The sequence below is a fragment of the Perognathus longimembris genome, chromosome 4 (genome assembly GCF_023159225.1).
Source record: "Perognathus longimembris pacificus isolate PPM17 chromosome 4, ASM2315922v1, whole genome shotgun sequence".
NCBI lineage: Eukaryota > Metazoa > Chordata > Mammalia > Rodentia > Heteromyidae > Perognathus > Perognathus longimembris.
In genome coordinates this window covers 91237974-91264462 of record NC_063164.1, presented here as the reverse complement: position 1 = coordinate 91264462, position 26489 = coordinate 91237974, and the positions used below count along the sequence as shown (strand labels likewise).

At 54.5% G+C, this 26489-nt stretch overlaps 3 protein-coding genes across 9 annotated transcripts in view; 1 reads left to right on the top strand and 2 right to left on the bottom strand.

Annotated features, from left to right (window-relative positions):
* Positions 1-16195, top strand: part of Lims2 (LIM zinc finger domain containing 2) — a 39750-nt gene extending 23555 nt beyond the window's left edge. For all 7 annotated transcript variants that reach the window (XM_048345655.1, XM_048345650.1, XM_048345651.1 and 4 more), the window contains 9 exons: positions 2092-2251; positions 4383-4449; positions 4704-4824; positions 12279-12428; positions 13013-13163; positions 13938-14030; positions 14442-14490; positions 14658-14733; positions 15285-16195. In XM_048345655.1, coding sequence (XP_048201612.1) covers positions 2096-2251; positions 4383-4449; positions 4704-4824; positions 12279-12428; positions 13013-13163; positions 13938-14030; positions 14442-14490; positions 14658-14733; positions 15285-15432 — 1011 coding nt within the window. In that variant the 5' untranslated portion in view covers positions 2092-2095 and the 3' untranslated portion in view covers positions 15433-16195. The remainder of the gene's footprint in view (positions 1-2091; positions 2252-4382; positions 4450-4703; positions 4825-12278; positions 12429-13012; positions 13164-13937; positions 14031-14441; positions 14491-14657; positions 14734-15284) is intronic.
* Gpr17 (G protein-coupled receptor 17) lies at positions 6843-7865 on the bottom strand. The gene has a single exon (XM_048345657.1). It carries the CDS (start codon positions 7860-7862, stop codon positions 6843-6845), a length of 1020 nt encoding a protein of 339 aa, XP_048201614.1. The 5' UTR covers positions 7863-7865.
* A 661-nt stretch (positions 16196-16856) lies between the features above and the next one.
* Myo7b (myosin VIIB) overlaps positions 16857-26489 on the bottom strand; it is a 75667-nt gene continuing 66034 nt past the window's right edge. Inside the window, exons 33-48 of the mRNA XM_048345648.1 lie at positions 26338-26464; positions 25382-25545; positions 24460-24641; positions 23437-23567; positions 23074-23231; positions 22720-22873; positions 22234-22389; positions 21157-21262; positions 20069-20182; positions 19689-19776; positions 19169-19275; positions 18467-18652; positions 18083-18199; positions 17816-17899; positions 17555-17674; positions 16857-17177 (exon numbers count right to left, since the gene is read on the bottom strand). Coding sequence (XP_048201605.1) covers positions 17076-17177; positions 17555-17674; positions 17816-17899; positions 18083-18199; positions 18467-18652; positions 19169-19275; positions 19689-19776; positions 20069-20182; positions 21157-21262; positions 22234-22389; positions 22720-22873; positions 23074-23231; positions 23437-23567; positions 24460-24641; positions 25382-25545; positions 26338-26464 — 2096 coding nt within the window. The 3' untranslated portion in view covers positions 16857-17075. The remainder of the gene's footprint in view (positions 17178-17554; positions 17675-17815; positions 17900-18082; positions 18200-18466; positions 18653-19168; positions 19276-19688; positions 19777-20068; positions 20183-21156; positions 21263-22233; positions 22390-22719; positions 22874-23073; positions 23232-23436; positions 23568-24459; positions 24642-25381; positions 25546-26337; positions 26465-26489) is intronic.

Here is a 26489-nt window from a genome sequence, read left to right as displayed (position 1 = left end):
TGGATCCTTGGGGTAGGGCTTTCCACAGCCACAGGGCTATCTGTTGATTTCTGACCTCTCTGTTTTTTTGTTTTTTTGTTTTTTTTTTTGCCAGTCCTGGGGCTTGAACTCAGGGTCTGAGCACTGTTGCTGGCGGCTTCTTCTTCTTCTTCTTTTTTTTTTTTGCTCAAGGCTAGCACTCTACCACTTGAGCCGCAGCGCCACTTCTGGCTTTTTCTATATATGTGGTGCTGAGGAATCGAACCCAGGGCTTCATGTATACAAGGCAAGTACTTTACCACTAGGCCATATTCCCAGCCCAATTTTTGGCCTCTCTGGAGCATGAGGTCATGCTACAGTCACGTGGTGGAATGTCTTTCCTGACAGACTGCTGCATGCCTTGGGAGAGATGGCTTATAGCATTTTTGGGGCCTGGGGCCTGGAATGTTTTAACCAAGTCCTCCATTCTCACTGGCCTGCCCAACCTGCTGCAGGTACTGACAGGGAAGGGGGAAGGCTGAGGAGGGCCTGGTTGGCGCTGACTTTCCATTATCTTTGGCTCTTCTGGGATCCTGCTCCTTTCCTTGTTCCTCAGGTCTAAACACACATGCTGGAAGTGGCCTAGAATAAGCACACAGTTTTGGAGTGAGGAAGGAACCACTGAGCACTAGACAATCTGAGTCCACCTCTGGACTTTGTCACTTACTGTGTGAGTTTGAGCAAATCACTTAACTTTCTGAGTCTTAGTTAGGACCATCACCTGGAAGGCCTTAGTAAAAATAGTATCTACAGGGTTATCTCAGTATTAAAGACAGTAAGGATGCAGCCTATACCTGAGTGATGGTTTAGACCCAAGACCCTGGTCTGCTGATTATGGGTCAATAGGAGGCACAAGATGAAGCTGAGCTAGGTGAACAAATGTAGTCATTATATCCATTGTCGTCGTCGTCATCATCATCATCATTATCATCATCATCATCATCATCAAATGTAAACATTGAACCATAAAACTTGAAGGTAAAGGATGGGAAGGGGAAAATGGGAGATAACAGGGAAGGAGTAAGTAACATTGATCAAGAAGCATTGTACTCATGACTTGACTTACAGAATTGTAACATCTTTGTACAACTACTTAATAATAAAATAATGAAAAATAAATACAGGAAAAAAAAGGAGCTAAGCTGGGCTGACACCACTAGATGTCCCAGCATCATTTGGGATGAGCAGCCGGGGGCCTGGGCCAGTGATATTGGCCACCTTGGTGCCATTGTGTGTGGGTCCTGCACATGCCCAGGTTGTCCTCATCTCACTAGTCTGAATTTGGCCACAGCTGTGACTGAAGCCCACCTGCAGCCAGGCATGCGCCCAGGAGGGAAGGAGGGAAGGACTGGCTGGGCGATGTGGGAACTGGGTGCCTCATTCAGGCTCTGCCTGCCCCATCAGGCAGTGTGTGCCTCTGTGCACAAGAACTGGGGGAGGGGAGCTTAACAAATGACACAAACATTGGAAGCTTTTGTTTATTTATTTTTTTGTCAGTCATGAGGCTTGAACTCAGGGCCTGGGCACTGTTCCTGAGCAGTTCTGTCTAAGGCTAGTGCTCTACCACTTTGAGCCATAGTGTCACTTCTGGTTTTTGAGTGGTTCATTGGAGATCAGAGTCTCACAGGGACTTTTCTTCCCTGGCTGGCTTCGAACTGCGACCCTCAGATCTCAGCCTCCTGAGTAGCTGGGATGAGAAGCGTGACCACTGGTGCCCGGCTGGGGAGCTTTTGATTGGAGGGCCAGTGTAGGCTTTGGGCAGCACTCAGTCTCCAGGCTTCCGCTCCCTCCTCAGGAAGTGGAGTTGCACAGTGGCCCTGCAGGTGGCCACAGGGATGGTTCCTCGGCCCTGGCCCATGCGCAGCAGCTATGCTGGCAACCCAAGATTATGGCTTGGAGGAACTTGGTGTAAGCTTCTGAGCCCCACAGTGCCCAGGTTGATGCTGGGGCAGAGTGATTGGTTTTCTACATCTTGTGGAGAGTCTTAGCCCTAAGAAGGGATGTGTCTGCAGGCACAGCCTGCTGCACTGACTCCATCTGGCTGACTTGGCCCTGGCCTTTTTCTTCCTCCAGCAACATGTCTGATGCGTTGGCTAATGCCTCCTGCCAGCGCTGCCAGGCCCACTTTGCCCCTGCAGAGCGCATTGTCAACAGCAATGGGGAGCTGTACCATGAGCAGTGCTTTGTGTGTGCCCAGTGCTTCCGGCCGTTCCCTGAGGGGCTCTTCTATGAGGTAAGGATGTTGGGGGGGGGGGTGGGAGTCTGGGTCTGACCAATGACAGGGCTGGGCCTTGACCTCACTGATCCCTGTCTGCCACACCAATAGGGCCCAGCCCTCACTTGGGACATGTGAACCTAGTGTGTTACCCTCCCCTCCCCAGCTCCCCTTTCCCCCTACCCTGCTTCCCCTAGGCAGGGCTGCACAGACTCTGGGAGAAGGAAGGCCCTACCATGGTGCTTCCCCTCTTTATGGATCATACTGTAAATTTAGTGACTAAATGGTCTGTCAGACAGATAGCTGAGGTCTTGTTAATATGGAATCTCAGAGCAAGTGCTCAGGGAAGGAACATTTGAGGATAACTGAGCGGAGGAGAGCCACATACATTCTGTAAGAAGAGCACATGGTAGGAGTGCGGCACGTATAAGGGCTCTGTAGTGGGAGCAGCAGGGAGGCTGGTGTGATGGAAGCAGAGTGAAGGAGGGGGAGAGGAGGGAGAGGAGCTGCAGGCAGAGGCACAGGGTAGCTTTCATTTGGTCCTATGGAATTCATGGGCCCCAGTCTTCCTCTCTGAGGGAGATGAACCGCTCAGAATGAGAGCAGAGGAGTCCCACCATCTGCCTGACACCCTCTGATGCTGGTACAGTGGCACACTCCTGTTATCCCCACAATCAGGAAGCTGGAGTAGGAAGGTAATGAATTCAAGGCCAGCCTGAGCTAAATAGTGAGTCTGTCCCAAACAATGCAAAAGGAAGGAAGGGAGAAGAAAAGCACCTCTTTAGTCACAGTGTTGAGCAGAGCCAATGAGCAAGGCAAGAGCTGGAGTTGGGAGACCAGGTGAGAAGAGACCAGGAGCGAGTCTACCTCCCAGCCCAGAAGAAAGTGAGATGGTGAGCTGACTTCCCCAGTGTCTCACAAGTGCAGGTGGGTAAATCTTCAGTTATACAAATTGGTTGTTAGACACAGTCATTAAAAAATTATAGAAATGTGCAGTGAGATCATATTTTTATTTAAAATGAAGGTAACAAATACTTAAGAGGGCATTTTCTGATTGCTTTGTAACATTTTCTGTCATCTCTGCTTCTGAGGTTTTATTTCTGTCCATCCTGCCTGTGGCCACTGCACGCTCTGCTCATCCACAGCAGTGTCCTATTACTAGTCTGGGATCAGTCCACTGGGAATATGTAAATTGTAGCAATTGGCTAATATTGGGCATCAAGGCTGTGTGCCCGCCCCCACCAAGCCCCACAGAGCTGGTGTTGAGCCCTGGGAAGCACTCCATGGGGGCTGTCAGCAGTGAAGGGAGGACCAGCTTGGAAGCTGATGTGTTCTGAGGGGGAGCTATGGGCTGGGCTGGTGAGTGGATATGGGTGTGTGACCTGCCCAGCAGATCAGGACCTGCAGCTTGCCAACCTCCTGAGTGTTCTGGCTAATGGGTGAAGCAGTGGGTGGGATGGGCAGAGCTCTGGAAGGGGACTGTGTACCCAGAAGGAAGCTTAGTACGGAATGGGCATTCAGGAGATATTGTTTAAATCTTTGCTAAGTTCTAGGCTCCTGGGAAGGGCTGTGCTAATGTCTAAAGACACTCATTAGAGAAAACTGGAAAGCCAACTTAAAAAACAACAAAACAAAAAAAATGGTTAAGGCAGAGGAGGCAGAGGAAGGATTTAACCACATCTTGGGAGGGCGCATGGGCATCACAGTCTGGACACTGGTGGAGCCCATATAGGGCTTTTGCTTGCTGACAATCTGGGTGTCTCTTGCTCACCAATCTTCCTGGATTACAACCAGTGGCCCCTGGCGGAGCTGCTCACACAGAAAGGTCTCAGGAAGCAGAACAAAGGGACACATGGTATTTAAGCTCAACCTCCTCCTGCTCCCTCCTGCTACATCGACTCCCCCTGGCCCACTCTCAGGAAGCACAGCACCAAGATCCTTTGCACAGCAGGGCCCCTGGGAGCACTGGCTTGGGGGTCTTGTCAGTGCCTACCACAGCCCCTTACTTTGCACTCTAGTCCCCTGCCCAGCCTCTGTCTGAAGGCCCCTGCTCTCCCGCTTTACCCCATTCCCTGCATCAGGTACTAGCTGACAGAGATTCATGAATGCTGGGTGACTTGTTTGACTTCTGTCTCTGGTCCACTTTCAGTTTGAGGGCCGGAAGTACTGCGAACATGACTTCCAAATGCTCTTTGCTCCATGCTGTGGATCCTGTGGTAAGGGCTGGCAACAGCACACACCAGGGGCTGCCCTGGAAGTGTAAGGAAGGTGGGAGGCAGGTGGGGATGTAGCAGAGGTTGGGCTTCCCTGACTACCTCACTCCATCTCTCTGAGCATTGCTGTTCATCTCTCCAGCAGCATGGCAGGTGGACACCTTGGACCAGGCTGCGCCTGGGTGGGGCATGGTATGGATGGTAGATCTTGGGGAGGAACCTGAGGCCAGGGGCAGCAAAAACTGCTTTTTTTCTAGGTGAATTCATCATTGGACGTGTTATCAAGGCCATGAATTCCAACTGGCACCCGGGATGCTTCCGCTGTGAGCTGTGTGACGTGGAGCTGGCCGACCTAGGCTTTGTGAAGAACGCAGGCAGGTGAGGTGGCTGTGTCTGTCCAGGACAGAGAGGGCCTCTCACGAATGCCAGGTGCCAAGGGAGCACCAGGTACCTTCAGGTACCTTCCAGACTCTGCGTCCTGTCCTGCCATGGCTGTGCACTCCCTTCAGTTCCTACAAGGTGGCTATACCACTCCAGAGTTTGGGTCAGAGAGCCTTCCCACCCCTGCCCTGTTCCGTCCTCACACCTCCCATCTGCCTGTGGAGTAGCTGGGGGAGAGCCCCAAGCCCAGCACCCTCCTTCACATCTGTGCTCATCTGAGGGGGGGCGGCGCTGTATCCCTCTCTTCTCCATGCAAGGGGTCCCCAACTGAGCTGTGCATTTCTTCTCCACTGATGATCACGTTTCCTCCTCTCCCCATCCCTATGGCGGAAAAGGCAGCATGATCTGGCAGACACCCCCAATACGTCCATATCCCAGGCACTTGATTCACTATCACAACACCTCCATTAGTCCTTCCCGTCACTCCCTGCAGTGAGCCTATGGGATCTGTTCTAAGAGAGGTGTGTGGCCTTGTGGCAAAGCTGTCCTGTAGGGTTCACACAGAGCATGGTCCTCAGCCAGGTGTTTTGATGAGGGGCTACATGGCCATGTGGTACAGTAGAATGGGCCAGTGGTAGCACTGGTGATGGTGGAGAGAGGAAGTGCTGATCAGCCAGAGAGGCCCTGGGAGAAGCAGTTGTTGGCCCTTGGGGGGAGGGGGAATTCCTGGCCCCATCTGGAGCCAAGGCTTTCTTGGGGCTACTGTCCACCTTGCTGGTTGGGAAATTGGTGAAGCCCAGAAGTCCTTTAAAAAGTCAAATGTGATAGGAGAGTACAGTGCTGCTGTGGTGACAGTGCCAGAGGCAAGGTGGCTGCTAGGGGTGAGTAAAGTGAGCCCTCATTCCCACCCTCCGGCCACACTCATGTATGCATGGGGCCAGATGCCTCTGGGCCACCAGAACCACAGCAAGAGAGTTCACGCTCTGCTCACTGCTCTCGGCACCAGGTTGCTGTCCCTGGGTGGAACAGAGCGTGTCTGCCACATTGAGCAATCACAATAACCTCCTCCATCTTACAGCTCCAATTACAGTCACGATCAGTACACGTACATAAAAGGATGTGTTAGAGCAATGTGCACACACTGCCAAGTGAAGCAGCTTCAAGTGGAGCTGGTTGAGGCTGGCAGAGGCCTCTTGGGAGGGATGAGGCTCAGGCTGCCTCTTCGGGGTCTGGGTTAGTGGGAGGCAAGGTCAACATTTGGCTTCTGGCCTGAGGTCCGCTCCTGTGACTGCTCATCTTATCCTCCTAAGAGGCTGGGGAGTGTCAGGCAGCAGGAGGGATCTGGAGTCCAGAGCTGAGATCAGTGTTCCCAGGCCAGGAATGCTGGAGGGTGGGGGGAGGAGGGTCCCATACAACCAGTTTAAAATATACTTCCAGAGCTCAGCTGTCATTTAACAGTCCCCCTCTATTCAGGAAGGAATCATTTGGCCAAAGGGCCACAAAGGGAACTCACTGTACCTTGCATTTCAGAAGAAATGTTCAGATTCTGCCCCAGCTCTCCATGTCATTTGTAAGTGACCAACTGCTGGGCACTGAGTGGCCTGTCTTTTGGATGCTTGTGCAGTGTCTGGAGAGGGAAGGAGGCCTTGTGGGGAAAGAAAGATCCTTTTTGTTTCAGAATCACTCCTCTGTCTCTCTTCCCCTGAGCTCGGGTGAAGTCATCAAGTGTTGGGGCCTCAAGGAGGGAGGGCTGGCTCAGCCCCTGCAGAGGGGCAGCCTGCCCATCCTCACTGTTCCCTCTTGTTACTGGTTGTGTGTGGTTAACATTGGTCTTTCACAGTGCCCTTGATGTTCAAATCTTGGAGGGAGGATGGCAACCTGCAGAGATTTCATGTTGCTTTCTCAGAACGTGTTGGGAGAAGATACCCTTCTTTTGCTGGGTCTGGTGGCATGCTCACCCAGGAGGTGGGCCTCCTGTGGCAGTCCATGGCTGGCTTGGGGGCAGAACTTGGGGCTCACAGCTCTGACCTGGCGCTCAGTGAGCTCTCGTTGGTTTTCCCTTCAAAGCTGGGGGGTGGGCCTGTGAGCTTCTTGCCACAGAGCAAGTTGCACAGTGCATGGCGGAACTTCTCAGCCACAAAGAAGTACATGATGGGGTCAAGGGCCCCATTGAGGCTGGTGAGGCAAGAGGTGATGCGGTTTCCGAGGGCCAGGAGGCGCTGGGCAGTGCAGGAGGCCCTGCTGCCTTGGTAATGCAGCACATAGATGGAGCGGTGGATGTGGTAGGGCACAAAACAGATTAGGAAGATGGCCAGAACAATGGCGATCATGCGCACAGCTTTGTTCTTGAGGCGCTTCTCTACACGAGGCCCCTGCCGCAGGCTACGGATGATCAGCAGGTAGCAGGTGACTGTCGTGACAAAAGGGAAGGTAAAAGCCACAGCCAATGATGCCAGGGCATGCTGCGAGGCCTTCTCCCGGTACAGCTGCAGGCACACTACCGTGTGGTTGGTCTGCACCGTCTGGGGGCTTCCCAGTAGTGGGGCCATGGCCACGGCCACCACCACCCACAGGAAGGCACAGGCCAAGTGGGCATAGAGGGGCCTGCGCAGCTTGAGGGACTTGACTGGGTGCACAATGGCTAGGAAGCGGTCAGCACTGATGCAGGTGAGGAAGTAGATGCTGGCGTACATGTTGAGGTAGAAGAGGAAGCCAGTGAGTCGGCACGGGATTTCTCCAAATGGCCAGTGGTTCCCGGAGAAGTGGTACACCAGGCGGGTGGGCAGGACCAGCACGCAGGACAAGTCGGCCACAGCCAAGTGCATCAGGAACACATTGGCTGGGGTGCCGGACTTGCGGTCCCGGATGAACAGCCATAAGGCCAGGGCATTGCCCACAAAAGCTAAGATGAAATCCAGGAGGTAGAAGCAAGCAAACAGCATGTTCTCCAGCGGTGTCTCCTGCCCGCATTGCTTGGCCTCGGCCAGGGAGGAGTTGTCGGTCAGACTCCAGGAGGCCACCCCCAGGCCATTCATGTTTCGGCTGCAGGAAGAGCTGGGTCCAACCTGGAGGAAATACGTGACTAGGTGATGGGAGCCCAGGATGGCAAAGCTCCCTACTTCCTGAGTTAGAGAACAGACCTCCAATGCCCCAGAGCCTCCCTCCCACCCTAACTCGAGACCAATGGAGCCGCTCCACATTCATCACTGTGCCAGGATGTGGGGATGTCATGAGTTATTAGGAGGAGGCTGAGCACCAGGGCAGTTGAACCTCAGCCAAAACACAAACAGAACTGGGATTTCCCTCAGCGGTTCCCTCCAAGCAGCTGTATCCATGCTGAGCACCAGCATCTTGAAGCTCCTGCTGTCTGCTCAGATTGCTAGCCCAGCACCTGAGGCATGGCCTGGGCCTTGGGCAGGATTGTCCCCGGGGCTGTGGAGCATCTGGACACGGGACTAGGGCCTCCATGGAGGGGTGTGAGCAGGTTGGGCTATAGCAGGATGCTGTGGTGGCTGCTCTGTGGTAGGCAGCGGTGGCGTCCTCTATATTGGGCACCTCTCCCACCCTGCTTCCAGACACTGGCTCCTGCACCTGGCTTCTTCTTGAGCCAAGTGAGGTACCCTAATGTCTAGCAGTGTGGGTGCTGGGTTCTGAATGACTGTCATTGAATCCCGATTCTTGAGCAAATCTCTCTCTGACCCAAACAGACAAATAAGAACACAGTGTTGTGGATTACACTGAGTTCAGACTGTGATACTTAGGTCAAATCATTATTAAAGGAACAGAAACAAAAGATCTCCTCTGCACCAGGTGACTCTGCTCTAGGTTGATTTTTCCTGGCTCTAGGTTTCCCTTCCCCGTCTCCCGCCCGCACACCTGTGCCCTTACCTCTTTGCAGCTGAGGAAAAGGCAGGTCTGAGATGGCAGGTGGACTACAGGCTGTGGTGGTAACAGTGGCAGTAGTGGTAACGGTGGCAGCGCTGGCAGGGGACTCTGTGGAGCTGAGGATGGGAAGCTGGCTATTTAAGGGAGAGCTGTAGCCCTTCTGGCTCTAAAAGGCCACTTCATTCCCGAGGGGTCCCTTGAAGGGTGGGCTGCACCTCTGGCTGCCTGTGCTGCCACAGGGGCTGTGAATATTCCAGTGTGTCCCCAGCCTGGGCACTCCCCACCCCCAACTTGGCCGCAGAGCATCACAGTGTGTGACTCTGTCGTGAGCCGAGAGTAAGCAAGGGCTGGGGGCTGGGCGTGGGGGTCTCTGGCTGGACCCAATGAACACAACAGGACGTTTCAGAAGGAGATGATTCCCTACTAGGGAGGGGGAGGCCACAAGGGGCCAGCCACCATGGCAACAGGCCAGGCTCCCAGGCCCGCTGGGCCAGGGGAGGGCTCGTGAATGGAGAGGACGGGAAGCTGAGGAGGCTGCTTTGCCGAAAGAGAGGGGATTCTTTCAGGGTCCATGTGTCCTGCCCTGTATAATTAGGCACCGCTCTGGCGTGTGGGATAAATCATGGCCTTTATGTGGAACCCAGCACAGCTGCAGGCCAACTCATAATGGGGTGCTGTCTGTCTTACGAAGACTCAGCCCGTGGCCCTGGCCCTCGCTCCTGCAGGCCCCTCCTCTACCCAGGGGAAAAGAGTCACTGTGGCCCTCTGATCACTGTTCCCCAAGACTCCCCCAGGTGGCTCAAGGCTTGAGTGGCACTTTGAGGTCTCAGGGAATCAAGCTGGTTTAGTCCACCTGTCTTTCCACTAGTTGGGGGTGGGGGTGGTGGTAATAAAAACCAGCCTTCATAGTTTCAAAAGACTTCCGTGTTTTAGTTAAAATACTTAAACTGTATGTGGCTCGTGAGCACTTGGGGAAGGCCTACCACCTCATCATCTTACATTTATCTTTTCACATAACCCTGTGCAGCTGGGACTGTTGTTCCATTTGACAGGGAAACGAAAGTTCAGAGAGGTGAAGTAACCTACCCCATGGCAAAGGCTAACGAGAGGCAATCATGTGACACTCCACCAGCTAAGCTTCGTGTGTGTTTGTTTTGTTCTGTTTTTCTGCTGTATCTCTTTGCTACATGTTTGTGGTTCCATTTGAATCTACCTGATTCTGTCTGTCCCGAGACTGCTTCCCCTGTGCAGGAGCATTTCCTGCAAGGCTGACAGTTTGCTTAGCCTCTCCTGCAGGGAGTTAGAGGATATGCTGGTGTTTGAGCTCAGGTCATGTCTCTCTCTTCCCTATCTGTGTCTCAGGAATTATTTTCTAGAAGAACTGACTTATCCTGGCTATAAGTGGGGGAGTGAGAAAGTGGCTGCTCTGAGCTGGGTGCTTCCAGAGTCCTGGACTTTCTGTTGTTCTGTGGTGCTCAGAATGGAACCCAGCATCTCACACTGAGCCACATTCCCCACCACCCTGATGGGGTCTATCACTACAGACACTGACCATTGCAAAGAATTGGGGCACTTGAGTGGATGAGGGGTGTGTGTGTGTGTGTGTGTGTGTGTGTGTGTGTGTGTGTGTGTGCATGCGCTTGTCCTGGGGCTTGAACTAAAGGCTTGGGCACAGTCCCTTAGCATTTTTCCTCAAGACTTTACCACTTGAGCCACAGCTCCACTTCTGACTTTGTAGTGGCTCATTGGAGATAAGGGTCTCATGGACTTTCCTGCCTGGGATGGCCCTCAAACTTCTAGTCTCAGATCTCAACCTCCTAAGTAGCTAAGATGACAACTGTGAGCCACACTCCAGGACAAGTATATAGGGTTTTGTTTTCTTTGTTTTTGTTTCTGAAACAGGGTCCCACTATAAAGTCTAGGCTGGTCTTGAACTCATAATCCTCTTGCCTCAGCCTCTAGAGTGGTGGGATTTCAGACTTGTACCACCATGCCCAGCTGTGTGGAGCTACTTTCTACAGCTTTGAAACCATTATTCTATATGGTTGAATGCTATCCTCATGCTAGGGAGGCATTGCAAAATTATGAGGAATAAAACTGTGATGTGACAGAGTCACAGGAAGAGGGTAGGGGCTAGCCACAGTGGGAAGGGCCATTGGCCCTAGGCTTACTATGAATGCAGCTTGGATGGGTTTTGTGGCACAGGTGTCTTAGTGAGAGTGGGTTCTGGTGGTCACCGTGATCAAGGCTACAGTCACAGGCCACATTGGCTACCATTATGGGGTAGGGAGAACTAAAAGTCCTGGGCTCCTGTCTTGGCTTGGGCTATGGTGCCACAAGGAGGTGATGTTCGCTGCTCCTACCTTCCTCTCTTGCACAATCATTTACTCACTCACACAATTGATACACTGATCTTGAACCACTCTCCATGCTGTGCATCAAGGGCCATCCAGTAGCTGAGTGGCTCCTGGGTACCTCAATTGTACCCCTTCCCCTATACACCAGCTGGGAAAATAAGAGCCTAGGACAAGCAGAGAGAGCAGGAGTTTGCAGGATGGAGTCCATACTCTAGCTGATGAGTAGGTGTTGGGAACTGGATGGGGATACTGAGTTGGCTGCCCTGGTAGTAGACTCACACCCCATACCTGGTTGGGAGTTCCTTACTGCAAATCAATTTCTTCTGTACACTCCCTGACTGGCCTATACAATGAAACTCCGTCGAGTGGTCCTGGAGGCCAGTGGTGGGGGTGTGTGGAAAGATACCCTTTGGATTGGGGGCCTGGGAAGGAGGGCTTGGCTACATCAGAAGCGCATTAGATTGGGGTGGCAGGTGGGGACCAGAAACAAGAGTGTTGAATCCAAGTCTTTGTGAATCTTAGCCTGGAGACCATGAATCTAAATTCTTCCCACCTTTAAGGACAGGGAAACAGAAACCACGTTGATTTCTCTCTCTGTTTAGATCACAGCTGTCACCCAGGGTGGGAGCAGCATCAGAAATGATTCTGAGGTATTTACAAAAAAAAGACTGTGTGGTGATAGTCCTTGGTTCAGGGGCCTCGGTCTGACACAGCTGCACTGTCTCTGGAGACAGAAAGTGCCTGTGCTTGCTCAAGTCCTGCTTCATCCGGCGGAGCCCAAAGGAAGGGGCTGAGGAGCTGCCTAGTCCTGACTGGGTTGGCCACTGTGCTAGGCACAGTGTGTTTTTAAAGTTCATATTCACTTCAGATCATCTGTTGAAAGGCATATGGAAAATAAAACTCATTTTTTCAGCAAATGTCAACCCAACATCTCCCCTGTGCCACATAATATCCTAGGCTCGGGAAAACTGAAAAGAAGAAATAGAATACGATTTGAAGACAGTGCCTATGCCTGTTCTTTCCCTGAGCATAGGAGCACACCCCTTTTAGAGGGAGCACCTAGTGTTCCAGGCCTCATGATTGGGCAGCTGGCTCTTCTGTGCCATTGGCCATTTCCCTTTGAAGCACCCAGATTCTCAGAGAGGCCCCAGGCAGGGTCCTGGGCTCTCTTATGGATCTGGTCCTACCTCTAATCTTGGTCTCCCACAGGCACCTCTGCCGGCCTTGCCACAATTGTGAGAAGGCCAAGGGCCTGGGCAAGTACATCTGTCAGCGGTGCCACCTGGTCATTGATGAGCAGCCGCTCATGTTCAGGAATGATGCTTACCACCCGGATCACTTCAATTGCTCCCACTGTGGGTAGGTGCCCAGCCCTGTCTCTGTGGAGACCCAAGGATATACAAGCGTGTGAGAAGGGACCAGGGCTGGCAGAGGGGTGCAGAATCAGAGTAGGGATTTTTCTCTCCAGGGCTCTATTCAGAAACACTGCTGCCCTTCCCTGCACTGCAGGAACTATGATTAAGATAGGGGAGAGAGGAAGGGGGAGAAATAGAGATTGGCTCTGGAGATGGAGAGGGAATGAGAAGAGAGAAACTCCAGATCCCTTTTGGTCCCCTCCTTAACCCTGCTATGCCGATTCCAGACACCCTTTCTGTGTGAAGGAGGAGGAGAGCCTGAGAACACACTTGTTCCTCAAAGGGCAGAGGGGGCAGAACACAGGCATCCTTTTGCAAGGCTTGGATAGGAATTTTGTGCTCCAGGGCCCATCTGGGACACACACAGGAAATCCCTCCAAAGACCAGAGATCACAGAAGGCTGAGGGCTTAGCCTGAGAGGAGCCCCTGGCTATGCAGTGCTGGGCTGGAGCGGGTACAGTGACCCTGCAAAAGGGCAGGGAAGTAATGGTGGCGGGGGGTGGGGGGGAACTCTGTGCTGTCTTGTAGGAAGGAGCTGACTACCGAGGCCCGAGAGCTGAAGGGGGAGCTCTACTGCCTGCCTTGCCATGACAAGATGGGTGTTCCCATCTGTGGAGCATGCCGTCGGCCCATTGAGGGCCGGGTCGTCAATGCACTGGGCAAGCAGTGGCATGTGGAGGTGAGCTAGGCAGCGGCACCTGGCTTTGGGTTGGAAGGTGCCTGGTTCGTGGATCCCTGCATATGGGAGCTCAGGCCATTCACTGGACTTTGTTCTGCTTGTGGACTCTCCTTGAGCTGGCCAAGGGGTCCCAGCCCATCCAAGGGAGTGGGGAGACCTAAGCCCACAGGCACACCCAGATTCTGTCATACCCCTAGAAGCTTTCTAGAGGGTTTCAGAGTCAGGAGCAAACTTTGGACAACATCTTCCTGGAGCCCCCGTGGCTGTGGTGGTAGCTATGGCACACACAATCTCACACAGATGAGGAGCACAACTGGGTCACCTGGAGCTCTTGTCCTTGGACTGAGGGCTGTGATACTTCTAGGGATATATTTCGCATGGAGGTTTGCATAGCCAGTGGTCTGGCTATCTGTGTGTCCTGAGCTGTGCCATGGTAGCTTGTTTGAGAAGGCCATGCCAGAGGTCCCTGCCCTTTGGGGAGAATATGCTCTCCTGTGCTGACTGGGAGGGAGGGTGCTTCTGTTACTCTGAGCTTGTGGGGTACACAGGAGGTACCTGAATCATAGAAGGGTAGCTCTCATCAGGTCACAGTTACTTGCTGGTATTGGTTTCTTAGTTGAAGGGTGCTGAAGGAGTCTAAAGACATGGGATGTCACCACTGTGTCCCATGAGGAGCTCTGTCAGGCCTTCTGCCCAGTTGTGAGCCCTGCGTGCCCTGTTCTCTGGGGTCTCTGTGTCAGTCCTAAGGCCTCCCCTACTGTCCTCTCTCCCCAGCACTTTGTCTGTGCCAAGTGTGAGAAGCCCTTCCTGGGACACCGGCACTACGAAAAGAAGGGCCTGGCCTACTGTGAGACCCACTACAACCAGGTAGGGCCTGTGGGCCTGCCAGGACATGGGGTGGGGGAAGGCTGGGGCTTCAGGAGCCTGGGGAAGGGCTCAGGCTGCTGTGTGAGCCGGAGGACTGCTCTAGGGACTGAGGCTGGGCCTGTGTGTTCACGTCCTTATCTGAAAAGCATGCCCTGTGGTCCTGGAGACTGCTAACATGAGGGGCCTTCTTCCATCCTCACCCTTTCACCCTTTCAAGACATCAGCATGAGCAGCAGGCCTTCAGGAGCAGTGATGCATTAGGCTGTGGCCCTTCCTTGGCGTGACTAAGAAGCCAGATGCTCTCACCATAGGCAGGAAGGGCTTAGGACACGCCTGAGAGTGGCCACTCAGGGAGGCACTGGGCAAGGGCACGATGCCACAGCCAACAATGAGAGCCTTCTCTGTTCACAGCTCTTTGGGGATGTGTGCTACAACTGCAGCCATGTGATCGAGGGAGATGGTGAGGCTCCTCTGTCCCCATGCCCTTCCCTCCCTGCCCCTGCCTGCTTGTTTCTCCTAGGGCTTGGGGTCTGCAGCTGTAGGACCAGCTGGCCCTGTTTTTGCACAGCTAGGCCTGCAGCTGGCTTGGGAAAGGCCTGCTCACTCATCCTCTGTCTACCCTCATAGTGGTGTCTGCCCTCAACAAGGCCTGGTGTGTGGACTGCTTCTCCTGCTCCACCTGCAATAGCAGGCTTACCCTGAAGTGAGTTATGGTGGGCTCTCCATGGGCCCTTCCTTTCCTCAGCCTGCTTTCTGCATGCCTGTGTGGCATGTGGTCAGGCTCTGGAGATTTGGGGAGGCAGGAGGCCGTCGGGAGGTGAGGGAGGCCCAGGGACCCCAGGGGATGGTGATAAGGCAGTGATGCACCTGCAAGGATTCTGGGCTCTGGGGAAGGAAGTGCTTTTTGTCCCGGGGCACAAAAGGAAGTGCTGTTTTAGGGCATAGCATATGAGTCACAGGAAGCCCAACAGGTGAAGAGTGGGAGTCCAATTTCCAAGAGCACTAGGGTATCAAAGAGAGTTCTGGATTGTCAGAACCTGAGAGAAGCCTTTAGAAGAGAGCAGAGGCTTCAAAGCCTAGCCATTCCTTCTTGTGTCATCTAGTCAGAGGCTGACCTTGGGGCCTGCTCTGCTGGCTGGGGCAGGCTGGTGTAGGGTGGTAGGGCCAAGGGCAGAGGAAGCCCACCCCTCTTGCTCTCAGTCATGGTGTGGGATCCGCATTGGTAGGGCATAAACTTCTGGGTTTGGTCCCCAGGAACAAGTTTGTGGAGTTTGACATGAAGCCCGTATGCAAGAGATGCTATGAGCGGTTCCCGCTCGAGCTGAAGAAGCGGCTGAAGAAGCTGTCTGACCTGAGCGCCCGCAAGGCGCAGCCCAAGGCTGTGGATGTCAACTCTGCCTGAGGCCTTCCAGCCTCCTTCTTGGGACCCCTGCTGTCTCCTGGCTGACTCTCATTTTTGTTCTGGGTTCTGCCCTTTCTGCGCTGCCTTTCCTTCTCATTTTCGCCCTATCGCTCCTATCTGCACACCCTCTCTTTTCAGTCCCATATCTTTGCCTGCTTAAGTGTCTTCTCTCTTCCTTGCCAGCTCTTCTCTTCCCGTCCATGCTGAGGCCTAGCCTACACCACAGTCATGCCCACAACCTTCAGAGACAGAAGCAAGCTGATGCCAAGTTCACCACCTGCTCCCACCTGTCTGACAGTTGTCTTTTCCCACAGAGGACTTGTTGAACCCACTCACCTGCAGAATCTTGGTCCCAGAAAGGCCCTGCCAAGTCACTTCGGGGCCTTAACCCCAGAGTGGCCTGGCCCACCCTGTGCATGTGGAGGCTTTGCCCTCCTCTACTCTCAGTCACTAGGATTCCCTGTGCCCAAGCTGAGGTGGTAGTGTTTTGCCACTCCCACCCCTGAACCAGCTGGAGGGACAAGGACTCCATTCAGGCCGTCACTTGGGAGGCCTTGCAGAAAACCTGCCCTGGCTGCCTGCTGCAGCTGAAGTCTTCTCTCCCCACTCTAGAGCCAGTATGGCGCTTCTAGATATGGTCAGGAACCAGAGAGTGATAGAGAAAGGGATGGCTCATTCCCACACATAGGGGAAACCTTTCCTCCACAGCCAGAGCAGATGTGGCACTGGACTCACACGTGTACAATAAAAGCAGATTCACACACCCATGGCAGCCTGTGTGCTTTGTGGTGGAAGGGAGGGGGAGATTGGCATGGTCACAGCTTGTGTGGAGTACTGCTGCTGTAGCCACACAGATCCAGATCCCAGGCAGGCAGGCCTGGATCGTGTAGGACCCAGACCTTTCCAAGCCAGGTGCCAAAAGGGCTTGGAAGAAGGACTGGCCTGGTAGGTGAAGTGGGCATCTCTCAGATAGGGCCTGGGAGTGAGGCATCTGTGTGTGTGTGTTGGATCATCCAAGCCCCCAATGAGCACTCACCTGAGATCCAGGTCTGCCTCTAGGCCAGGCACAAGCTGTCTTTGGGTCCAGCAGGCGTCTCCACCAAGGTCTCCTGCAAGCAGAGCAGACATCCACTATCCCTCAGGGTGAGGAAAGAATGTGCAGAGGGCCTGGAAGCAGGACTCTCCAGGGAGCATCCCATCACCCTTCAGCAAACAGGAAGGAAAGAGGGAGGGCAGCAAGGAAGGGAAGAAGCAGGGTTAGGACGGATGAAGTAATTCCTGGAGAATGCAGTTGCTTCTGGTTTGGAAAGAAGTCACCATGCTCTTTGCTTTTCTCTGGAAGAGACTCTCTAGGGGGCCCGAATCTGTGTCAGGCTGCAGCCCCTCTCACACTCCCGCCCTTTCCCTCACAGACACACTTCCACTGCTTATGTGATGTTTATTGAACATTGTGGGGCGGGGAAGGGACAGCCATCCACCATCAGCCAGAGCCTGAGGTCTCCTTTGGCTTCCATAGTCAGCACTCAGGTGAAACCATCTGGAGACTGAGTGGCAGTGTACAAGGCTGTTTGCAGTGGGTTGGCATGGAGCTGAGGGACTCCATGTTGGGAGGGTGACTGAGGACAGCCAGGAGCTGTCCCCTGTTAGGAGTGGGTGAAGGCTGGAGCCCGGGTGCCCCGCCCTTTGTTGACCGTGTTCAGGATCTGCTGCACATACGAGGTCAGCAGGTCATCCATCTTGTAGCCCTGCACAGAAGATAAGGTAGGGTCAGAGGCTGTGTGCGCATGGAGGACGGATAGGGCTGTAGGCATTGGGACCTGGGGGCATCTAGCACTTCTGCTACCACACAGCAGGCCAGGGCATGGGGAAGAGTAAGGAAAGGTCTGGCTCCTGGGCCGTCCCCACTGGGCCCAAGCCCTACCCCTTTTCAGAATAGGCTGGGACTGCACAAAGCCAAAGACCTTCCCACCATAGCTGCTGCCTGTCCCCAGTCTCCCTGCTGGCCTAGGCCTGCCTGATGCCACGTGTTGAACATGGGCAGTGCCCAGGACTTCTGAGGGGTGTGTCTGCCCCTCAGAGTGGGTTCAACAAGTCCCCTGTGGGAGGGCAGGCCTGGGCTCACCAGCGACGTCTCACACAGCAAGCGGCTGCCTCGGCCCAGGCCCCCCAGGGCCATATGGAAGTAGGTGCTGCCACTGCTCCAGCTGGCAATCTTGGTGAAGGGATAGGTGGTGAGTAGCTCCTGGGGACAGAAAACAGAGAGCAGGGAGCCAGGATAAGGTGTGTGTGTGGACCTGGAGGCCAGGGTGGTATGCTGAGTCCAGTGACTACAGGCCCATGTGCATGGGGGTTGTGACCCTTGGGCCCAGTTCTGCTGTTCTACCTTGGTTTTGGGGTGGATGAGCATCACCCCATGTCGGTTGATGGCAATGACGACAATGTCTGGGTAGGATGGCTCTGATGTTTGCTGGGGAGGGAAAGGCATGATGGTCACACCCAAACTGGGAGCCAGGTAGATGCTTTCTAGGCATCACCTGGGGCCCACATAGTTACACACATGCATGCACACTTTCCCACCAAACGTGGTAGCCAGTCCCACTGCTGTGGATGTTTGGGGTCCGGCTGAAAGGGCCTGGCCTGCGGTGCCTACCTTCACCTCGAAGAAGGCAGACCCAAAGGTGGGCCAGCGGCAGATCCACTTCAGGAAAGCCACCTTGGTCTCCTGCACTGTTCTGTCCCTGTGCTTCTCACACTCCAGCAGGAGGCTCTGTGGGAGAGAAAGGATGGTGAGGGCCTGGGAAGAGCTCTCCTGACGAGACAGCCTTTCTTGCAGGGCATGGACACCTCAGCTCTCCCTCAGCCTCTGGACAGGCATCATCCACACAGCTGACAACCAGCTTGTACTAGAGCAGAGGGGCATGGAAAGTGTCTTAGCACTGTGAGTGTGAAAGGAAAATGTGTGATTTTCATACCTACCTCTCAGCTCAGCAATATGCCCATCGTGCCCAGGTAGGGGCCCCTCCCTATTAAGAACCTTTTTCCATTCATCTGAGGACATCAGGCGTGTTAGGTTCTCAGGCACCAATTCCTTCAGGATCTTGGGGAAGCTAGCCAGGGGAGACCGGTCATTGTCGAACTGAGCCTTGTAGATGAGGCCTGCCAGATGGATGGCATCCTCCCGGGAACACTTGTGGAAGCCACGCAGATACTTGGGAAGCTCCTGAGAAGTGGACATGTTGGCCTCAGTCTACTAGCCAGCCTCCCATCTTTATGCACAGATAGCATGGGCCCAGTGTCAGCCCACCCTCATTGGGGAACACTGAGCAAGCCAAAGGCTGTATCCTCAGACTAGAGCTTTTGGCCAGAGGTGATGACTCCCATGTCAGGGAATCCCCGGCATCTTACTACAGCAGCTGTGGCCTGCTCTGTGCACATGTAGCTGTCCTTTCAAGGCAAGGCCTCTGAGCCAGGACTTCAGCTCCCCCGCAATGTGCTCACTCCCCCAGCATCATGCTTCTGGGAGCAGTGTAGATGCTGTCTCAGAAGCTGCTGTGCTCTGCCCCCAGGTCCAGAGCTCTCGGGGGCTTGGTCCACCTTGCTCCTTGGATCCTCTGTGCTGGTTCCTGGGGCCAGGTGGTTCCTGCCCAGATATGGTCTAGTTCCCCAGGCCTCAGGGCAAGTGTGGGATAGAATAGGTGTGGCCTGAGTGCCTGCCACAGGACAGCCTGCTGGGTACCTGGTGGTAGTGGAGGATGGTGTCTGCATTGATGTCTTTCCCTGGGGTCACGTTCAGCCACAATTTCCGCATGAAGTACACCTGGTAAGGGAGGGTCACGGGGGCCCCTGGGAGAGGGGCAGCAGTGGGCACCATGCCTGTCCCAGCAACTCCACGGCCCACTCTGGTGGCCCATGGCCCCAATTCCTGCCTGTAGTATCACTTCTGCCACCCCCCCCCCCCCAGCTCCACCATTCCTACTGCCTCCTCATCTGGAAAGCCTCCATTCTGCCTTCTCCCTAGCCCTCAACCCCTCCTTGTTCTTTAGAACTGGTGTAGGAGCTGCTCTTCCAGGAATGTCCCTGACTCCCCATGGAGTTGAGCCTGGAACCTTTGTCACCCTGCAGAAAGCCACCTCCATAGCCAGGACATGCAGAAGAGTTTGCATGAATGACTAGACAGACTTGGGGCTCTGCAGGAGGTGCCAGCAGCCTTTCTCTGCCCTCTCTGTCCCTGCTTCCCCTTCACAGAGGCCCCTCACCTTCTTTCTGGGGCTTGTTCTTCTTTATCCAGTCAGACACCTGCCTCAGGCTATCAAAGAAGAAGTCTCCTTCCTTCTGGCTGATTACCTGGGATGGAAGGATGGTAGGTTCAGGGACTTCTGTGGGAGCAACCTCCTGTGTGATCGTCAGGGGTTTAGGTCATGGGTTTGGCCTAGAAGTAAGTCTTGGTGTCCTCTCAGAGCTGGAGTTGGGCTGCCTATGGCCATTTGTGTCTGGAGCCAGGGTTTGGGCTCTGTGACGCCACCCCCTTTGTGCAGACGATGCAGCTGTGCAGAAATCCTGCGCATGCAGGCACATTGAGACCACTCAGTACAGGAGACCCTCCCAGTTCATCCCTGGGTCTGCCAGGTTGGTTCACCTTGTCTGCAATCTTGATGAAGAGGCTGCAGCCTTCCCAGGAGGCCAGCTGGAGCCGAGCCACGATGGCCTCACATACATCTCGAACCCGGAAGTTGCTACCCACCTCTAGGATCTGGGCAAAGATACGGCAGGTAAGGCCAGGGGCCCAGCCTGGGTCCAGAATCTCCCCAAGCAGATGTTTTAGGGAACACGGCACAGCAGAGATGATTCATCACCTGGTGCCTTGGCTCTTTTGTAACACTTGGACTGTCCTATGAACAGCAGGCCTCCTTCCAGAAAGCTGGCCAGATGTCAGCCTGCTTAGTCATACATTCCTTGTCCAGTGTCCAGGCTGGACCCAAGAGACCCTTTGAGTGTACTTTGGGAGGCCTGGAGCTAGACTGTGGGAAGTTTTCATGATAGGAACTCAACAGTGCCCAAGACTTTAAAGGCCACTGCCCCGGGGAGGGCATGTTAGGGTGGCCCCACACAGCCTAGTCCCTGCTCTAGCTGCTTCTTGGCCATGGGAGAGAGTGTGTGTGTGCTGTTCTTCCATCTCTTACCCATCCCCTTCAGCCTCCCCTGCAGCCAGGAAAGGCTCTGCACACAGGCCCATTGACTGTCTCCTGCTCAGCAAAGCCTGACAATTGCCTCGGGCACCTGGGGGTGGGTGACACTTACCTTGATGGTGTCATTGCCCCAGTATGGTCAGATGCCCCTCGGGGCCTCTAAGCCCAGGAACTTAACCTTGTCAAGCCTTCTCCCTCCTGGCCTCTCTCTCCTTCCTTAGCTAGAATCCCTAATCCACATCTTTTGGGGGAGTCCCCATTCCTACTTGCAACAGTGGCCTCCCATGGCCCCTCCCCTGCATCTATTCCTTCTGGGCAGCACTGCACTGAAGCCCCTGAGGCAGATAAGCTACAAATCAGGAGGAGAGAGGTAGGCAGGAGAGTGGGCTTCCCACCTCTGGTGGTGGTGGTGAAGGTACGATCGTCTTGACATTGAATGTGGCTCTGCTCAGCTGATCACTGAGCAAGTTGGGCCAGTGGAAGGTGACCTGCAACCATTCAACTTGGAGGCTTGTGGGGCACTGGCGGGAGGACTTACCTCACTGGTGTCGTTGGGGAAGTGGACTTGATGGGACAGGTGGGAGACATTCTGCTCAGCAGCTGTCACCTCTACCTGGTGTGGGGGCTGCTTCCGAGGCCCTGTCCTAAAGCAGGACAATGAATGATGCTGATGCTACCTTTCCCTTTACCACCCTCCCTCACCCCTACCTCAACCCATAACCCACTATTTCATCAGCCACCAGCCTTCACTTGAGCCCTAAGCCAAGTGGCAGCAATGAGAACACCCGTCCTCCAGTGACTCCTACAGGGAATGAGTGGGTTCAAGCCCCCACATTTCTCCGAGAGGCTGCCCCTACTTGGTAGGCCTTTCATATAGCCCTGAGGAGGCTTCTAGTTCCAACAGGACTGGGAAGGCTCGGGACACAGGAGGGGAGGGCTCCTGGATGGGACACTGTGGGAGGGCTGGTTATTTATTTATCATTGTATGCCACATTTAGGGCTTGAACTCAGGGCCTCATACTCTTGCTTGGTTTTTCACTCAGGGTTGGTGCTCTACCACTTGAGCCACAGCGCAATCTCATTAAAGAGTCCATATCCACTTCTGACTTTTTTGGTGGTTAATTGCAGGTAAAAATCTCATGGATTTCCTGCCTGGGCTGGAACCTCAGTCCTCCTACCTCAGCCTTCTGAATAGCTAGGATTACAGGTATGAGCACCTGGCTCTGGCAGTGTTCTAGTTCTTACATATCAGAACATTGGGCCAAAGGTGCTCTAGGAATATCCTTTCAATGGGGAAGAGGAGGGCAATGGTGCATGTGCTGGAAGGGATGGATCACTAGGCCATGCTGAGGCAAGCTGGTCACCTTAGACCTCCAGATGATTTCTGAGCCCAGAGTAGGCAGTGCAGGGGCAGCAGAGCCATAAGCAACTAGGCCACAGCCTCTCAGACCACCCAGGCCTCCCTGACACCCTCTTGGGTCTTGGTCCTCACTTCCTCTCTGGTGGCTCAAGCCTGGTCCTGCTTCCCTAGACTGATGCCAGCTGTGTGAGGTCGTGAGCCTCTGGAAGGCTGTGTCTGTCTGTACCCTGGCTGGGCTGAGGGTGGTGATCTTACCTCAGGATCCTCTGCAGGCGGCGACTGCACTCAGGAGCCAGGATCTTCTTCCTCCGTGTGTCTATGAACCTCTGGGTGTGGGGCAGCAGTGCCTTGCTGGGTGGGAAGAGGCCTGTGCAGAGCCACAGCAGCTGCCAGCCTCGCTCTTCGCTGTACCTGGAAAGTCAGCCTTTCAGGAGACATGGCTCTCTCCTGGTGTCCAGGCCCATGCCTTGGGGAACAGAGATGTGCCACCTGCCTTGGCCTGGGGCCTGGGGCTGGGGCCTGGGGTGGGAGGCAGTGGGTACCAGCAAAGGCTATGTTACAGTGCCTGTGACCAAGGTGCACCGATATCACCATACTTTCACATAGTGAGGATGTCATTGTGCCCATTTTTGTAGGCTCAGAGGTTCACATAGGCCAAGGCCTGACCAGATGAGGCAGGAAAAGGGTGGGGGTGGGAAAGGTGCAGGAAGGCCTCTTCCCTGGGCCGAGTGCAGGGCAGACCTGTTGGAATTGTTTGTCAGCTGCTTCAGGATTTGGCAGTAGACCTCCTCCTGCAGAGCGGAGTCCTGCAGGGCCAGGGAGAAAATCTGGTCTGTGAGCTCCAGGGTGGGCCAGGCCTGCCGGGAAGGGTAGTCACCCATGTACTTGAGGATGGGTGTGACTGTTAAGGAGCACAGTGCTGAGGGCCTCAGGCTGGCAGTTTAACCAGGGCTCCCAGTGCCACCGTAACCCAGGCCCTACACTCAGACAGCATGCATGCAAGGGTGCTGCCCTGTGCTGGGAGGCAGAGGCCTGGCCCTTTGCCATCACGGTGGGGCCAGTGAGCACTGACAGCAGGGTGCTGGGGAAGGATATCGAGGAAGATCTGGCAGGCAATGTCCCTCAGGTCCACTTTGTCATGGACACGCTTGAGCAGGGGCTGCCGGAGAGGCTCTGAGGAGTAGGCCCACAGGTGGCCCCGGCTGCGGGTGGAGGGCAGCACAGCTTTGCTGATGGTCTCCTTCTCCAGGGCCCTGTCAGGGATGCAGGTAGCATGAGACCCTGCCCCGAGGCTTTCTCTGCATTGTGCTTCCTCTGTCCTCCGCTCCACTGCAGGTGGCTGCAGGAGGCTGGAGTGTCTCCTTGCTATCAGTCCCCCTCCCTTGCCCTAGGGGCCTGGTGGGCCATGCACTGATGCCTTCTTTCGGCCCTCAGGGCACGGTGGGAAGAGCTGGGCACCTGAAGAACTGCAGGGAGAACTCCTCCAGGGTGTGCGGTGCCTCCTTGGGCTGGTCCTCAGGCAGTAGCTCTGAATGCTGTATCTCCTGGGCTGCCACTCTCCGCTTCTCTGGTGACATGGCCAGCAAGCTCTAGAGGGGCACAGGCCTGTGGGTGCCCAGCAGCCACTGCCCTCAGGACCCTTTGCATAGACTGCCCTGGCTTGCCTCCCACAGTGGTGATGGAAGGGTCAGACCATAGGGCTGGTGAGATCGCAGCCTAATCCCTTTGCCCCAGTGACTCAATCTTTCCATTTCCATTTCCTTAGCAGGAGTGGCGGGCCCTCCACTTCTCTTCCCTAGGGAAGGGGCATCCCTCCTCAGAGGCGCGCTTCAACCTGGCCCTATCTGCTTTATCCTCACAAACTGCAGTCCTCAACACAAACATGATTCCTTCAGGGATGCCTCCCCAGACGGTGAGGTCCCACTGGATCTTTCACTCCCACAACTTGTGCTTCTTCTTGGGGGGTACTGTGCATACTCATCAATCCATCACTATCTGCCCAATGTCTGCACCCTCTCCAGACTACAGGTGCTGTTGAGTTTAAGCCTCAGTTACAGGCTCAGGACACATGGTTGGCCCTTAATGTGCTCATTGTAGAAGGCTTTCCCATTCCCTGCTCTTGAGAAGCTTTTTTTTTTTTTTTTTATAGGGTGGGACTCAGAGCTGGTGGAGACTTGAACACCCCAGGGTCACAAGTTAACAGAGGCAAAGGTTGGATTTATCTCCAAGACAGGCCCATGAAGGATGAGGGAAGGGGCACCCATTTATTTCACACCTACTAGGGGCATGGAGCTGCCATGAAGCTGGAGATGCCAGCTTCATGATCATGCTGGGAATGCTGGGGGTGGAAAGGCCACCCCCATGTACAGCTAGCCCCCATCTCTTTATGGAGGGGGGCATGCTGCTGAGTGAGGCCCAAGCTGGGCCTCCCAGGGTTGTGTGGGCAGTGTGCAGATGGACAGAGGCGAGCACAGGGCATACCAGCAGCTGGGCGGAGGGCTTGACGACCGTGGGGATGGAGTAGAGGCAGGCTGTGGGCACCAGCCCCGTCTTTCCTGTTCTGTCATTCTGACCCATTGCCCAGTTCTCAGAGGCCAGTAGCCCCTGATTCTTCGTTAGGATGATCAAATCCCCCTTCTTAAAGGGCAAAAGTGTGACATCATCTGCAGGTTCAGGTCAAACATGTGGAGGAAAAATACCACATTTACTGAGGGTTCTGTGGTGGCCCAAGGCTGCTCCTTTAGAGATTGTTTGCTTTAATAGATGAGGAAACATAGGCATAGGATGGTGAGCTAAAGGCCACTCCGAGTGGTATTGGACCCTAGAATAACAATATCTCTCGAGAATAACTGTGAGGACTGATGAGGTGACAGGGTGACATTTTCTGGGGGGAATTTGTCCCTGCTGTAGGATCCTGTATAGCCACTCTGTGCCCCAGCAAGGCCCTCCAAGGACCTGTACTTCCTGCTCCACGGTCATCCCCTGTGATGCCCACCAGTCAGCCTGGTGGCAGGATTACTGGTCCCAACCACCCTTTCTCTTTAGCGGCAAGCTGTAGCTCAGTTTTTACAGAAGCACTGCTTTCAAGAATGAGGTTGCATCTCCCTGAGCTGTGTGACCTTGGGCAAATCCCTCCCTGAGCTTTTGGGTTTCTCCCTGTAAAGTGGGGAAACAGGATGATTGTGGAGATGGTGATCATCTCCCCACCCCAAGTAGAGCCTTGCCCATTCCAGTGAAAGCAAAGGGTTGAAGCCACCACAACAGCTGACAGAGGCTAGGCATTGCTCAGAGTGGACCCCACAGTGCTGGGACCTTCCTTCCTCCTCTCTAAGCGCTGCTGTGTGTCACATGACTGCTGTGACACCATGGGCAGCCTCGCTCTGCTCTTCCACCCTTACAGTACCTGTGGCCCTCCTGTCCTGCAGGGCCATGGCAAACACAGACCTCTCCTTCAGTCCCCCCAGGAACAGGGCCACCATCTCCGCAATGGACACGCTGCTGGGGGACACAAATTCATACTCTTCACGCAGCGTGGACAGCAGCAGTCTTTGTCCACCCAGGGCCTCCCTGAAGGCATAAAAAGTAGAGTGTGACAAGAGGCCTCCCTGGTACTCCCATGTTCAGTCCCTCAACACCCGCGGGTGACTCTCTAGGACTATGGGTGAGAAAAAAATAACAGCTCCTCCAGCACTAGTGGCAGTGTGGGGCCCGAGCCCAGGGTGGACAAGTACCAAGTCTCAGGTACTATTGCAAGTGTTAGATAAAGTGACTGCCAAAGCCTCACTCTCAGAGGCAGTGGAGGTGCCAGGTCCCAGTGAGTCTGCTTTGGATGGGGAGCAAGAGGGATGATGGGCAGAGATACCATAGACAATGTTAGCAATAGGACGCACTGGCTTTGCTGTGGGCTTCCTCTGGAGTGCTATGCACCTCAGTTTTCTCATCTGCAGATTGGGTGACTGTGAGGATGCCATATGGTATAGAACAGCTCCCTGCTCCAACAGCCTCAGTGCAGGGCAGGAGAGTGAGAGGAAATGTATGCCTGGTGTAGTCACTGTCCTTCTCATCTCCTAGACTGTATGCAGCAACCTTGTGGCTCATTCTTGCCCACCAGAAGGCAAGGAGCTGGACAGATTGCATTTGACTACCTCCTTTCAGGTGGGACTTGGTTTCAGATCAGCTGGCAACACAGGGTTGGGAGGCCCTACATCCCATGGCAGCTTGTCCCTTAACTCCAGCCTGGCTCTCAGGGACAATACAACTTCCCCTCTCTCTGTCTCTCCTTGTGCCCAGATGTGTCAAAACCAAGAATTCAGGCTGTGAGGAGAGAGAGATTTGAAGTCTCTTCCTCAGGGCCCCTACCTATTGGTAACCAGACCCATGACCTCTGGGAAGGACAGTTCTAGCAGTGTCTTCTCCCGCTGGTCCAGGAAATACAGCCCCTTCCAGTTAACAGCTAAGATCAGCTGTGTCTTGGGGAGCCGGGGGCCTGTAGGGAGGAGATCACAAGAGTT